This window comes from Globicephala melas, chromosome 17 (genome assembly GCF_963455315.2).
Source record: "Globicephala melas chromosome 17, mGloMel1.2, whole genome shotgun sequence".
NCBI classification, from domain to species: Eukaryota; Metazoa; Chordata; class Mammalia; order Artiodactyla; family Delphinidae; genus Globicephala; species Globicephala melas.
Genome location: NC_083330.1, coordinates 33,788,784 through 33,803,554, shown reverse-complemented (window position 1 = coordinate 33,803,554; position 14,771 = coordinate 33,788,784). Strand labels below are relative to the sequence as shown.

Sequence of the window (14,771 nt, the reverse complement as noted above, 5' to 3'; positions counted from 1 at the left end):
TTTTCCCTAAAGGGCTTTTATTTTTGAAACTTATAAATCCAAATAATATAATAAAGCTAAAGTTCACAGTCTGCTATGAAAAAATACCATGAGATTTGGTTCAGTTTTACCATTTTTGAGCCTGTGAAAATTCCCTATTATTATTTACCAAATTTTAGAGTTCTAATCCCCATCTCAAAATTAGGGTACAGTCTATTATTAAAAATATAAATATAGATTAAGCATATCTACCATGTGACTATACTTTATTTCAAGAAATCTTAATTAAAATGCCTTTAATTTCTGGTATCATTTTGGCTTAATTTAGCTAATGAAATTCTTGGTTGATGACCTGCTTCTTCAGTATCAATAAAGATTCCAATATTATTATTCCACCAATAATGTAATACATTATCGGTTTGGCTGAAAATATCTTTAACATAGAAAAGTGCTCTCTTTGAGACTACTGGAAGAAATGGTTTCTTTCCAATATGTGAACCAAACAAAAGCAAAATACCCATGCATATCTCAGGTCTTACAAATCTGGAGTTTTTGTAGGTTTCCTTGTTTGTATTATTCTCCTCCACTGACAGAGATAATCAAGTTATTTAAAAAAAGCAAAGAGCATGAATCATTTAAATTAGATATTGTGCTCTTGGATAACAGCTCTTATTTCATAATCTTATTAAATAAAGTAAAATCGTTTTTTCTATATGATTGTAAATGTATTTTTTAAGTACTCCTGAAAGGAAATGGTGTAGCAGTCCACCTAATCTATTCCCTGGTTTAAACAGAGCTAGCTTTCTGCTAGCAATGGAAAATAGCTGCTTCTTAACACAGCATTTGCTCACATCAATATTTTATTTCCTTAATACATCTTGGTAGGTGATATCAACATCAAAGGCCTCATACTTTCGCCTCATCACCATTACACTTACATCAGGATGTCCTACGACTTTGATCAGCTCTGACACAGTGCTTTGCACCATACCAGGATCCCTCACATCACACTGAATTGCATGAACCTGCAAAATAACAAAGAGAAAAAAAGAACCCTATATTTTTTCAGACTTCCTAATCCATGAGTATGAGTAAATTACTTAAGCATGCTATAATTCCTAAATCTGATTTAAGTAACTGTTTTTAATGTACCTTATTTCCAGTTTGAGAAGAAATTTGTTCTGCAGTTGCTTTCAGAACATCAATTTTTCTAGAAAAAAACACATGGTACTTTGCATGAGTTCTGAAATAACTTCATGTTATATTTTTCTTTTTAATTTCATAAATTAAAAAAGAATCTACAGCTTAATGACATGAATTTTTGAGACAATAGAAAAGCTATATCTACAAGCAAGGTAGTTTGAATGCATTTATTTTCTAGAAGTTAAATTTAAGCAATTTCATATATGTGACACTAATTTATTAAATTACTTCTAAGCCAGTTATTTTATATCTATTCATAGATTTTAAATTATTTCCTTAATTATATTCATTTCTATGTATTTCCTTGCCCAAGCCTGCTTGAGAAGGAAAATACATTCCTGGAATGATGTAAGCTTACGCTAAACTATAAAAAAACTATGTTATGTATAAAATCGACATTAGTAGATTTTAGATCAAATTGATGGGTCTGGACAACTATATATAGTCAAAATCTTATGCTCTTGAGAGAAACACAAAAAAATACACAATGTAAATTATGTAGTGTTATAAAAAAATAATATTTTAACACTCTTAAACACATTACAACATGAAAAAAAATGTTCTGGCCAATTTGCATTAAAAACAACATCTGAGGGCTTCCCTGGTGGCGCAGTGGTTGAGAGTCCGCCTGCCGATGCCGGGGACACGGGTTCGTGCCCCGGTCCGGGAAGATCCCACATGCCGCAGAGCGGCTGGGCCCGTGAGCCATGGCCACTGAGCCTGCGTGTCCAGAGCCTGTGCTCCGCAACGGGAGAGGCCACAACAGTGAGAGGCCCGCGTACTGGAAAAAAAAAAAAAAAAACAACAACATCTGAAAGAAATTCCTTTTGCCCCCTGTAAATTACATAGTGACTTGTCATTCAGGTTACTACTTAGCCTACCTAAGAATTGTACACTATTCAAAATTGGAAGAAGGGGTAGATTTTTTTGACCAGTCTCTAAACCTCTATACTTACATCGTTATAAGGTACTGGGACATGCCTAAATAAGAAATTCTTTCCACATGGTCTCACCCTCCCTACATTCATCACAACAGCTGTTTTGAAATATCTGCCCATCTTATAGAAAATGGAAGCATTATATCCATTATCCTGGTACAAGGTTAACTATCCACTGAATCAGTAATTATAATCAATCTCACTGAAAACAAAGCAGCCTCAATATAGTACTTTTAACTTCATATAGAGAAAAAATTCTATCACTGAATTTGTGAAATATATATATCATCAGTTCCATAATCAATCATTATTTCTATCACAAATTATTTTTTTTAATTATTCTATTTATTTTTGGATGCTTTGGGTCTTCATTTCTGTGTGTGGACTTTCTCTAGTTGCAGCAAGCCGGGGCTACTTTTCGTTGCGGTGCACGGGCTTCTCATTGCTGTGGCTTCTCTTGTTGCAGAGCATGGGCTCTAGGTGCATGGGCTTCAGTAGTTGTGACACACAGGCTTCCGTAGCTGTGGCTCGTGGGCTCTAGCACACAGGCTCAGTAGTGTGGCGCTCGGGCTTATTTGCTCTGCGGCATGTGGGACCTTCCCAGACCAGGGCTCGAACCCGTGTCCCCTGCATTGGCAGGTGGATTCTTAACCACTGTGCCACAAGGGAAGCCCTATCATCACAAATTATAACTGACTTTTTCCAAGGAGATTTAGTTAAATAATCTAAAGGATATTTCATAGAAGATTACGACGCAAATCAAACAACTCTGGCAAATAGTGTTTTCAATATTGTGGCACGGAATTATTCACCAATAGACTCTTGCCAGGCAACTTGCTGAGACTGACTTACCGGCTGGCTATCACACACTGTGCACCTAGGCTGGACAGATGAGTTGTCATTCCTTTACCAAGGCCAGTACCTCCCCCAGTAATGAATGCTACTTTTCCTTGAAAACTATTTGGTGGTAGCATCACTTTTTGAAAGGGTGGAAAGAATTTAGACTGAAAACCTTCATTGTTTTGATATAATATTTTTGTTCCATACCTAAAAAACTAAAAGAAAAAAAATGAATTGAAATTTGCATACTTATATTCCCACAAAAGATATGAATTTTTTTAAACATACTCTTTAATATTAATCAAATTCTTAGATTAACACAAACTTACTGTAAACATATTGGTACTGTATTTAATCAATTTTTATCCTTTTTCTGTTGGAATGTTAAGTAACATAGTAGAGTGGTTAAAAGCATGGGTTTTGGAGCTAGACTACAGAGGGCAGAATTTTCTCCCTAGTCATGTAACCTTCAGCAAGTTATTTAACCTCTTTTTGCCTCAGTTTCTTCTATAATTGGAGATAATAACAGAACCTTCCTCATAGGACATTATAAGGATTTCATAAGCTAACATGAATAATAAACCTAGAAAATTGTATAGCACACAGAAAGCACTCTATAAATGCTAGCATTGTTAGTTTATGTATTTAGCTTAAATTTTACTTCAAAAAAACTTACATAAAGCATTTTTGTCTTTTAACAAGAATAATTTGGATAAAAATCACATTCCATCTTTGAATCACTGAAGAAAATTATAAAAAGTCCTTTATAAGATTTAGTAAACCAAATGCCTCTTCCCATGTTGTCTTCTGGATAATAAATTTAGAACAGATAAAAATATTTGTTATATTTAAAATGGGGGGATAAAATCAAACCACTTTCAACTGAAAACTATTTATACTGCCCTATCTTATATTTTACAGCTTACTCTCATATTACTTGTCAAAATCACTGCTATTCTCTCACTTTTAATTATGAAAACAAACTTTTAAGTGTTAACCATAATAACAAACAATAAAGAGCTAATATTCATTAAGTGTTTACCATTTATCAGGATTAGAAACTAATCTTCACCACTCCATGAGATAGGCATTATTTTTACCCCATTGTTCAGGAGGGGCCCAGAAAAGTTAAGTACGTTGCCCAACTTGCAAAACCAAGATTATAACGACCTTGTATACTGCCTCCCTCTACTCACTGAGCTCCTACTGAGTTCAATGATCACACCAGTCGGGTATCTGATATTCCCCATCAGGTTATGGTTATAAGATTAAAACTCCAGAATCGATAATTTCCTGCTAGAGCATTCTTATAAGTTAAATGGGCTGCCATTAGTTGTTCTGAGATATCTACAATTTACCCTAAGGAAATAGAAATGTTGTCACTGATTTAGGATAAGGCTATTCATCAACTAGAAATTTAACAAGAAAATGCTTATAATATGATGTTAAGTAAAAAAAGAAATATACAGGATGTTCTTAACTATAAATAAAAATATATACTTAGAAAAAAGACTAGAAGAAAATAACAACAGTTAGTAGTAGATTCAATATTAACCATGTGCCAGGTCTATGAAGGACTTTCAACAACCCTATAAGGTAAATTCTATTGTTACTCCCATTTTATAGATGAGAAAACTGAAGCACAGAAAGGTCAAGTAACTAACTTTTAAAGACAAATAATAGTAAGTAGTAAAGATTCAAATCGAAGATGTGTCTGACTTCAGAGTCCATTCATTACCTTTCACAGTTACTATGTATGTCTAGGTGATGGGATAATGGAAGATTATTTGTTCTTTTTGTTAGTTTGATTGGTTCTTAGTAATTTCAAAATCTATTCAATAAATATGATTTGATTTTTTAACCAGGGAAAAAAGTTAGTGAAAGATAAAATTTGAAAACATGTATAAAATAATTGTGAAAGATAAATTTGCAAATCTGGTAATCCTCCATGCCAGTCATTATATTTCATTTACCTTCGTGTTGACAAAGCATTTTTTGGTATCCTTTAGCCAAAGCATGATAATCCAAGCAACTTACAATAATCTTTCTCTGCATAAATGGCAGTTTTACTTAAGGCTGCCACCAACTCCAGAACTATTACATTAAGATGATGAATCAGGAAATTTGCACAAGTAGGCTGGTGAGTTTATCGTTACCTAGTAATAAAGAAAAAATGTGTCCTAATTTCCCAAAAGCACTAAGATGAATTTTTATTTATTTAGTATTGATTTGTATAGGGAATTTTATCTGGTACTTTATGAAAGATAAATTAAGCAAGATATTTGCATATAAACTTTCTTTTCTTATTATTTTAAAACATTTTCTCAACCTCATAGAGGAAAGGTTATAAAGGTAAAAATAATCACATTTGAAATAAAAATTCCTAATAAGTGTCTACAATGTAACAGGTTACAACATAGCATAACAAACCCTTGTAAAGGGTTTGTTCTGATTTGGGAATTTGCTTGTATGAAAAAGTATTAGAGATAAACATGATATTATGATTATTGTGTTAACTCATTTTATTTATCTTTAGCATGTTTTTACTGAGCATTTGCTATGCTCCAGACACTGTTCTAGGCAATGGCAATACAGCAGTGAGCAAAACAGTACAATATTCTACCCTAAGAGAGATTATCTTTGGGGGGGAGGGAAGATAAATTAAGTGAAATATAGAGTATATTAAAAGCTAGTGTGTTGCTGTGGGAAAGATAAGGCATAGAATATGGGTAGAGTGTTGCTATTTTAAATAGAGTGGTCAGCAAAGGTCTCACCGAGGTGACATCTGAGCAAAGACCTAAAGGGAGTGAGGGGATGAGTTGCACGGTCCTTTCAGGCAGAGGGAAAACTAAAAGCAAAGGCCCTGAGAAGGAAGCATGCCTAGCACATTAGAAAGAATCAGAGGGCGAGTGTGGCTGAAGTAGAAGGAGGGAAGAGAAAGAGGGACAGGAGGTGAAGTCAATGAGGTAAAGGGTATGGATCACACAGGCTGAGTCAACCACTTACAATTATACTCAAGTCAAGTGGGAAACTCTCCAAAGTTTTGAGCAGTGGATTGACATGAGCTGCCTTAAGTTTTTAGAGAATTGTTCTGGCTACTAAGTTGAGAATGGAATGTAGGAGGCAAGACTGGAAGCAGGGAGAGTAAGTATAATGTTTTTATGCCAGGCCAGGCAAGAGATGATGATTTAGACTGGATGCCATCATAGAAGGGGTAAGAAGTTAGCAAATAAAATTACTTGCAGATGGGAAGGTCCCAGAAAATGAGGATATAGTGAATTACTATTGTACCTAATATTGCCTAATCCAATTATTTCTTCTTGCCTCAAAGTCCAACCTCAGCAACACATTGACCTATTTCACTAAAAGCAGACAAAGAGGTCTCTCCCTTTGATCAAGGTCATTTGGCAGATAGAGCCTTTTCCACTTCTCTCACCTTCACCTCAATACCTCTGCTACTTTTTGCATTGCCTTTGTGTTTTGGAAAGAATAAGATTTAACTGTGAGCTAGAAGGAAATAGATATGAGTCAGACAAAAGGCATTAGTCTAAGTGAGAAATAATGAGGACAGCAGAAATCAAGACAACATTTACCACACATATTTAACATGTTGATTAGCCTGAACTCAGAAACCAACCAACTGGAAATGGTGAGCAAGGGAAGAGATGAAGATGACAGAGTTTTCTAGTTTAAATAGCTACATGTGGAGTGATGCTGTTACTGAAATGACTGGGCTGACACGAAAAGATTCAAGGTGGAGAACTGAAGATAACCAGTTCTGTATTAGAAATGCTCCACCTGGGATGCCTGTGGACTATTCCGGTGGAGATATCTAATCTGCAGTTGGAAATAAAATTTTGAAGCACAGAGAATAAAATAAATCAGGGCTAAAGCTAAACAGCAACATCATTTCACAAACTGTGAAAGCCTACAGTTCTATCACTGTTTTAGATGCAATGCAATGTGGGAGTTTCCCCATGCTGGAAGGGATCAAAGTATAGCTGTCCCCTTACTCTTAACTTACTTATACTTATGCAGGCATTTCTAATCTTAAAGTAAGTTATCATCTTAGGAAGAGACTATAGGACAGCTAAGATTGATTATTTTCTACCTGGAATTTTCTTTAAGAAGTAAGGGTTGCCAAACACCAATGAAATGCCTTCTAATATGAGCTCTAGGAAACCCTGGCTAACTTTAGAATTCCCCTGCTTTTTTTGATGTGCTTTATAATGACCTGTGGGGAATAATCTGAGATCTAGATTTTTTTTAACATTACGAAGTTAGCGTTATAGTTTTGGAAGGGAGTTTGTTTTGAAATTTCTTCACATTAATATTTGAGCTCTGAGGCTACCATTCATCGATGTGATTCCCTCTAGTGACTCCTTCACATCCTCTTTCTCTTCACCTAATATATTCCATCCCTCTCCAAGTCCCATGTATTTTACCTCCCCAGTCAGTATCTTTACTCTCCGTCCACTGCCTGAGTTCAAAGGTCCCTATCTTCCATCATTCACAAATACTAAGGGCCTATGCTACATCATCCATTATGTGGTCTCTGTCCTCCAGTCTCCCTTTACTCCAACATATCTGCAATGCTGTGCTCCAGAGTACTGCAAACCTGCTCATGGTACTTCTACCCTTAAGATCCTTGTATAAGGATCTTATATGACTCCCTGTATAAAGTCCAGATTCCTTAGCTTCACCCAGCACAGCAAGTCATTACGACCTGGCTCTTGTCCATCTCTCCAGACTCATCTCCCTCTGCTTTTCCACCTTGAAATTTATACTCAAAAAAACAAAATATGCAGGGTTCCCCAAACACAAATTGTTTCCACCTCTCTACCTTTATACAAATTGATCCCCACCAAAAAAAAAAAAACAAAAACAAATTGATCCCCACCATCACTCAACATTCATCGTTCAAGGCTGAGGCTTCCCTAACACTCCCAACAGAATTATCATTCTCACCGCCATCTCTGTAACTTAATCAAATTATCTGTATACCAGCTTGGAAGTCCTAGAGGCGCTTTAACATGTTCAAGATATATCACTTACCCCTCTCTTCCCTCTGGCTCCTTCTCATAAATGCTCTCTCTCAGAGAGTAACATTTCCCTTAGCTCAGGGGTCAAAAATAGAAATCTGGGCTTCATCTCACATCACATACCCAAACCACTAAGTTCGGTTCATTTTAGTCCTAAATAGCTCCAACAACCGCCCTTAGTTCTGACCCTTACCACTTATACTTGCACTCTAGTATCCCCATCTCAAGTCTCACCTGATGATAATACTTTCCTGCTCACAATTCTGATGGTGCCATTCACTTCCTCAGCATGGCCCAATCTTCCTTCCTCACCCGCTACCACCAATCACCAAGACCTCTCAATATATCTCTTAAATATCACCAGACTTCAAGTCTCTCATGTACTGCCATTCCTTAGTTGAAGCCACCATGGCCTCTCATCTGGAGAGAAGATTACCCAGGTTGCCTCCATTCTCACCCCTATTTCCAGGCCTTCAGAACAAAGCTCTCACTCCTTAATATGGCTCACAGGCTGCTCCCTAGGCTGTCTCTCACCACCTGCCTCTTTACTTGCTACCTATAATCTAGTCTGGGCCTTCACATAGGCCACTCTCCTGCCTAGAACTTTCTTACTCTTACTTCTCCCCCTGACTAACTTCTACTAATCCTTCAGGTCCCAGCTTATATGTAAAACCCAAAAATTATACTCCTTAAAGTGATTTTTTAAATTTATTTATTTTATTTATTTTATTTTTGGCTGCATTGGGTCTTCATTGCTGCACACAGGCTTTCTCTAGTTGCGGCAAGCGGGGTCTACTCTTTGGTGCAGTGCATGGGCTTCTCGTTGCGGTAGCTTCTCTTGATGCAGAGCACGGGCTCTAGGTGTGTGGGCTTCAGTAGTTGTGGCTCACGGGCTCTAGAGCACAGGCTCAGTAGTTGTGGCGCACGGGCTTAGCTGCTGGGCTTAGTTGCTCCGTGGCATGTGCAAGTTTCCCAGACCAGGGCTCAAACCTGTGTTCCCTGCATTGGCAGGTGGATTCTTAACCACTGCGCCACCAGGGAAGCCCCTATACTCCTTAAAACTGTACACTTCTCCCACTGTGGATGGGAAATGTTTCTTCCCTAATCCTGATGTTTCATTTCCCTCCAGGAGGGGAGCTGAGTTAAACTCCAGGCTTCTTTTTGCCCCCTTAGTCACCCTGTCCCCCTGGAAATGGTTTATCTGACCAGCAAATTTTGAGAGAATAATTGGGCATGAGTAGTCCTTCTTAAACCTTCTCCCTCTTGGGAGCTAGCTGCCCTCAGAAAGCAAATGTTCCTCCTCAGATGATAAGTCTGTCTAATTCAGGAAATCCAGTTAGCACTGGCTCTAAAATCAAACTGTAACAAGTGGTACTTTGGCCTCCATCTTTACTCTGGTTTTTCAGATGGGAGAAGAGGGATGCTATTTATTTGTACCCCCTCTAAGATCAAGAACACTCATCATGGGCTTCCCTGGTGGCGCAGTGGTTGAGAATCCGCCTGCCAATGCGGGGGACACGGGTTCGTGCCCCGGTCCGGGAAGATCCCACATGCCGCGGAGCGGCTGGGCCCGTGAGGCATGGCCGCTGAGCCTGCGCGTCCGGAGCCTGTGCTGCGCAACGGGAGAGGCCACAACAGTGAGAGGCCCGCATACAGCAAAAAAATAACACATACCATAATAAACTATAATGTTACTAGATTCTTAAGCTTCCTGAGAGCAGGAATCAGCTCTTTTTCTCATGCTCATATCCCTAGTACAGTGCCTAACATATAGTAAATGCTCAATTTGCCACATAAATAAGTGAAGCCCACCATGCCCTGGTCCCCCAGCAACCTGTCCCGTCTCATCTCCATGAACTTCTCTCTGACTCCAATACTTTGCAAAGTCCACAATGCCAAAACACTTGAATTTTTAAAAATAGGTCATGCTCCTTCACTTCTTGATACATGCTATTCCTTACATCTAGATTACCTTTGGGATCCTGTACACTGCAACTCCTTCAAAAGTGAGCTCTAGGAGCCCACCTCCTCCATGAAGCCTTCCCTGCCTCCTCTAGGCACACACTGCTTTGTTCATATATGCATTCTAATAAACATCTGCATTTTCAGTCTGTTGATGTCTGGTGATGACCCACGAGAATATCATTTTTCAGACATATTCTGAATGAGGATCTAGTAAGAAATACGCCCTATACAAAACACAGTACATGCATTCAGTCGTGTGACAGATATTCCATATTTACTCTGTGCTATGAACTACTCTAGACCTGGGCATACAGCCCAGGTGAACAAATCACATGAAAACCCTTGCCTCCAGGAAGCTTATATTCTGAAATTCTGAGATGGGTAAAGAAAGATTTCTTAGGCTTTCTGGATAGAAAAATGAAAGAGAGAAAAAAAGAAAAGGAAAGGAAAGGAAAGAAAGAGGGAGAGAGGGAGGGAGGGAGGAAAGAAAGAAAACTCAAAACACAAACAGGAGGAAAAAAAAACAGCTAGCCTTACACTTCTTCTTGACAATAATCAGCATCAAAAACAATGAAACAATGTTGATGAAGTTCAATGGGAAAAATAAATGTGATACATCCAAGCAAAATTATGCCTATCTACCCATCCTTTTACCAGCACAAACAAGATGCCTGGAATGATGTTAGCCAAATGTTAACCCCAGTTATTTCTGGGTGGCCAGTTTGGGAACATGTGTTACTTTGCTTGTTTTAATTTAACTATATTTATTACTTGAATTCATATTGGCCAGGTATCATTTTTATAAAAATAGTAGTTATTACTCTTGATTAAAAAAAGGAAAAAGAAAAAGAAAAAGCAATGTGCACCACAGATACAAAGAATGAATTTATGAAAGGAAGAACAGTAAATTTAAAAAAAAAAGTTTCACAAAGTAAACTTAACCTTACTACATTAGGTTTTCTACTCTATTCCACTTTATTTTCTACTCCATTCCACTTTATTTTTCTTAAACTCATTTTGTTCCACTAAATTATTTCAAGGTCCATTCATGAGTTATTATCCATAACTTGAAAAATACACATGAGGCTATTAGCTCAAGGACAGTAGAGATACTTTTCAAGTAAGGATCGCCAAAGAACGCCCAACACTTTGTAGGCACTTAATTAGCATTTCTTGATAAACTACTGAATGAGTGAATGTTTTCCTCATTAAAACTGAAAGCGGGACTTCCCTGGTGGCGCAGTGGTTAAGAATCGCCTGCCAAGGCAGGGGACACGGGTTTGAGCCCTGATCCGGGAAGATGCCACGTGCCATGGAGCAACTAAGCCCGTGTGCCACAACTACTGAGCCTGCACTCCAGAGTCCACGAGCCACAACTACTGAGCCCATGTGCCACAATTACCGAAGCCCGTGTGCCTAGAGCCTGTGCTCCGCAAAAAGAGAAGCCAGTGCAATGCGAAGCCCTCACACCGCAACAAAGACCCAACGCAGTCATAAATAAATAAATAAATAAATAAATTTATTTTAAAAAAAACTGAGAGCAAGTTTCATACTTTTTTTTTAACCTTTGCATCCCCAGGGCAGGCACAGAGCCAGTTCTCATTAAACGCTGCACTGAACTGAACCCTACTAGCTACCAGCATAATACAGCACTTCATAAATAGGATGTATGACAAATGAAACATTTCTCAGTTTCTTGGTAACTAAAATATTCAAATCAGGGGCTTTAACTGAAAAAACTTGTATTTGCTCACAGAAACATTATGCTGCCTGGAACAATCTCCCACTTAACAGATGTGAAGACTTTTCCTTTCCCAGTAATTCACACCCAAGCCTGCATGTGCCAGGAAGGAGAGAAACATCACCTATAAGGGCCTCCCTTGCCTTCAAACCCCCATCCTCAAAACTTCCATTTTTCTTAAGCAAAGGAATTTCACAACTGTCAGATTACAGTTAATTTTTAAATGAGTTCATTTTCTCCCTCTCATGCTGTATTGTCTAATGGTGTCAGAAGAGCTGGGATACAGTCTGTGTGACCTTATTACTACAAGCCTAATGATTTGTGTTTTTTAAAAAAAATTCTCTGTAGACTTTTCTTCTTCACAGAGTCTCTGTAGGATTCAAATGAGAGAGTTAAGAAGGGATCTGAAAATGTAGCTTTCTTTTACAATAACCCAGAACCTAAATCTTTATAAGAGAAAACAGTATCAACAAAACCCTAGCCTTGAACAAATTTCACTTTTTAAAAGGTAGCTCTTTCTTACTTCAGAGACTCATTATACCATTTCCTTGTGTTCAACATTTGCAATTTGTCCATGTTTTTCAAAAAAGAAAACCATGGCTGCCCATTCTAACTGAAAAAAAAGTTTTTTCACAGTTGGCAGATTAATTTTTCTACCTGGCTAAGGAAATTGTGAACTCTGGTTTCGTTTAGTTTAGCTCACTAAGATTTTTTTTTTTAATTTAGTTGGGGGAAGGGGCTGTCTTGGATATGACTTTTTTATTTTCCTTTCTCTTTCTTCCCCCCTCCAGCTGTCTTCTCTTGCACACTTTATTCTGATTACTGGTCTAGTGGAGAGATGTTGACAAAACAAAACAAAATTATGAGGGTGAAAGTGGTGGAAGCCAGCCTGAGATGCAGCTCGCCCAGCATTATCTCTAGGAAGGGAAGTTTTTTATGTGAATATGTTTCTATTAATGTTTAACTGGACTAACAATTGAAAGAATTCCTTCATTAAAAAATAAAAAACTACAGATAAGGCCAATGCTCCCGCTGGGCCCCACTCCCCACCCCGTCCCTCTCCCACTCAGAGCTCTAAAGGCCGGTGTGTACAGCGTCCTCTCTTTCTACTTACACACAACTTTGAAACTACTAGGAATGGGAACCAGTGAGAACCACGGCGTGCCCTCCCCACCCCCATCCCCACCCCAAACACAAACATACACCAGGACTTCCTCCGACAGCAACCCAAGGCGACCTTCCCACTTCATCCCAGTCCCCGGGTTCCCGCTCCTCGCGAGATTCCCCAGAAACCCCAGTCCTCTGTCCTCTCTCCGCGAGATACCCTGTCCTCGCTCCTAGCGCCCCGGTAACGCGAGTCCACGCTCTGCGCTTCGCTCCGCTAGTTCCCCGGACAGGGCGTCTGCGGGGAGAGCGCAGGACCCTCGGCCCTTCCAGCACCGCCTTACCCGCCGAGGACCGCGGCCCCAAACAAAGAGGACACGGCTTAGCAGCGCCATGTAGAGCCTCCCAACTTCTGGCCGGAAATGCAGGGGGCGGGCCAGAAATACTAGAGCTATGGGGGCTGGGCTGGGAGCGGGCGGGCCCTGGAGGCCGAGGCGCCTGGCGCCTTTCCACCCGGGTCTGAACCCCAGGGCGCTGCCTCGCTTTGCCTCTCTCACGCTTTTCCTTGCTGTCTTTCCCTTTGTTGTCCCGATTGTTTTTTATAGGGCTGGTAATGGCGGTTTATATGTCCTTGTGTTGGTGGACGAATTACTGTGCCAGAAAAGTTTTAAAGACTGCAGAAACAAAAGGCATGTATACACTGCCGGAGTGCTAATGCCTTTTCAGTAATTTATGTCTACTCCTGAAGTGCATGTTTAAGTCCAAGCTGAACCACACATCATCAGAATAATAATATATTTAAGACAGCCTCCATATTCCTAAGGGGAAGTGGCTGAAATCTAATAAAAGTTGCAGATTCCGGGCAGCTTTGATGTTTCCAAGGACACATCGACTTTTATCTTATCGCCGAGAGACAGCGGGGCTCTGACCCTCCTGCTTTTGCTTTTTCTCTCTAAGGGATTAATAATATTCACTTCAGAATTAAGGGCAGATCTCTGGTTTATCATTCTTCATCTTAATGTAATGTACCTGTTGACATCCTGCATAAGCACAGATCACATTTCTTCCTCACTTCTAAAATGTGAATATAATTCATACCTAACTCAAGATTATTGTTAAGATTAAAAGAGGTTGCTTGTGAAGCCCTAACTTCAGACTGGTGACTGGTATGTGACATTGAGAGTTTACTAAGTGCCTTGCATTTTCTAAGTGCTGAGAAATTTAAAAAGCAGACCAGGACTGGACTTTCGGAACCTGGCCTGGCATTCACAGGTAGACCATGCTAATCTGTTAGACATAAACCATCTCACAGAATACCAACCTCAGACAAGTTTACTCTGAGATCAGAAGGTGAGACAAAGCAAGTCCACTTCACAATTTTGTGTAAGCACAGACAAAAACAAGTTTCCGGTTGTCACCCACAAGTACCTGACAACCCAGCTGTTGGCCCAGATGAGTGGCTATTTCTTTACCAGTTACAACTTTAACTTCATTTTAGTCTCCCCTCACTATAGGTAAGATTTATTGAGATCCTCCTTCGTAAAATGGCCTGTGCTTTCTGACAGTATCCAATCCCACTTCCTTAGACCATCTCCCAAACCATCCAAGTCCAAATACTATAATAGGTCCTTTCTGACACACTTTTTCAGAGACACCCCATGATATCCCATGGTGTGTGTCCTACCTTGATGCAAAAAAATAAATAAACCCAACTGGTTCAACTGTAGATGTGTCCCTGGTGGTCTTTGGCTGGAGGGCATTGACAGTGCGCTTACAGTATTAACTCATTGTCTCAGTTTGGGTTCCTCCAAAGCAGATCCTGAGAAGAAGATCCACTACAAGTGACTCACTGGGGAACTTTGGAATACCAGTAAGAAAGGGAGGCAGACAATACAGGGTGAGTTATCCAGTTAACTAACAATGTGGGCAGTTAGACCAATGCCACAGGGAAACTCTGGG

The 14,771-nt window shown here is 39.2% G+C and overlaps 1 protein-coding gene across 2 annotated transcripts in view; it reads right to left on the bottom strand.

Annotated features, from left to right (window-relative positions):
- Window positions 1–13,220, bottom strand: part of DECR1 (2,4-dienoyl-CoA reductase 1) — a 54,892-nt gene extending 41,672 nt beyond the window's left edge. For both annotated transcript variants that reach the window (XM_060287134.1, XM_030862851.2), the window contains exons 1-4: window positions 13,157–13,220; window positions 2,973–3,175; window positions 1,132–1,189; window positions 918–1,004 (exon numbers count right to left, since the gene is read on the bottom strand). In XM_060287134.1, coding sequence (XP_060143117.1) covers window positions 918–1,004; window positions 1,132–1,189; window positions 2,973–3,175; window positions 13,157–13,207 — 399 coding nt within the window. In that variant the 5' untranslated portion in view covers window positions 13,208–13,220. The remainder of the gene's footprint in view (window positions 1–917; window positions 1,005–1,131; window positions 1,190–2,972; window positions 3,176–13,156) is intronic.
- Between the last annotated feature and the right edge of the window lie 1,551 nt (window positions 13,221–14,771).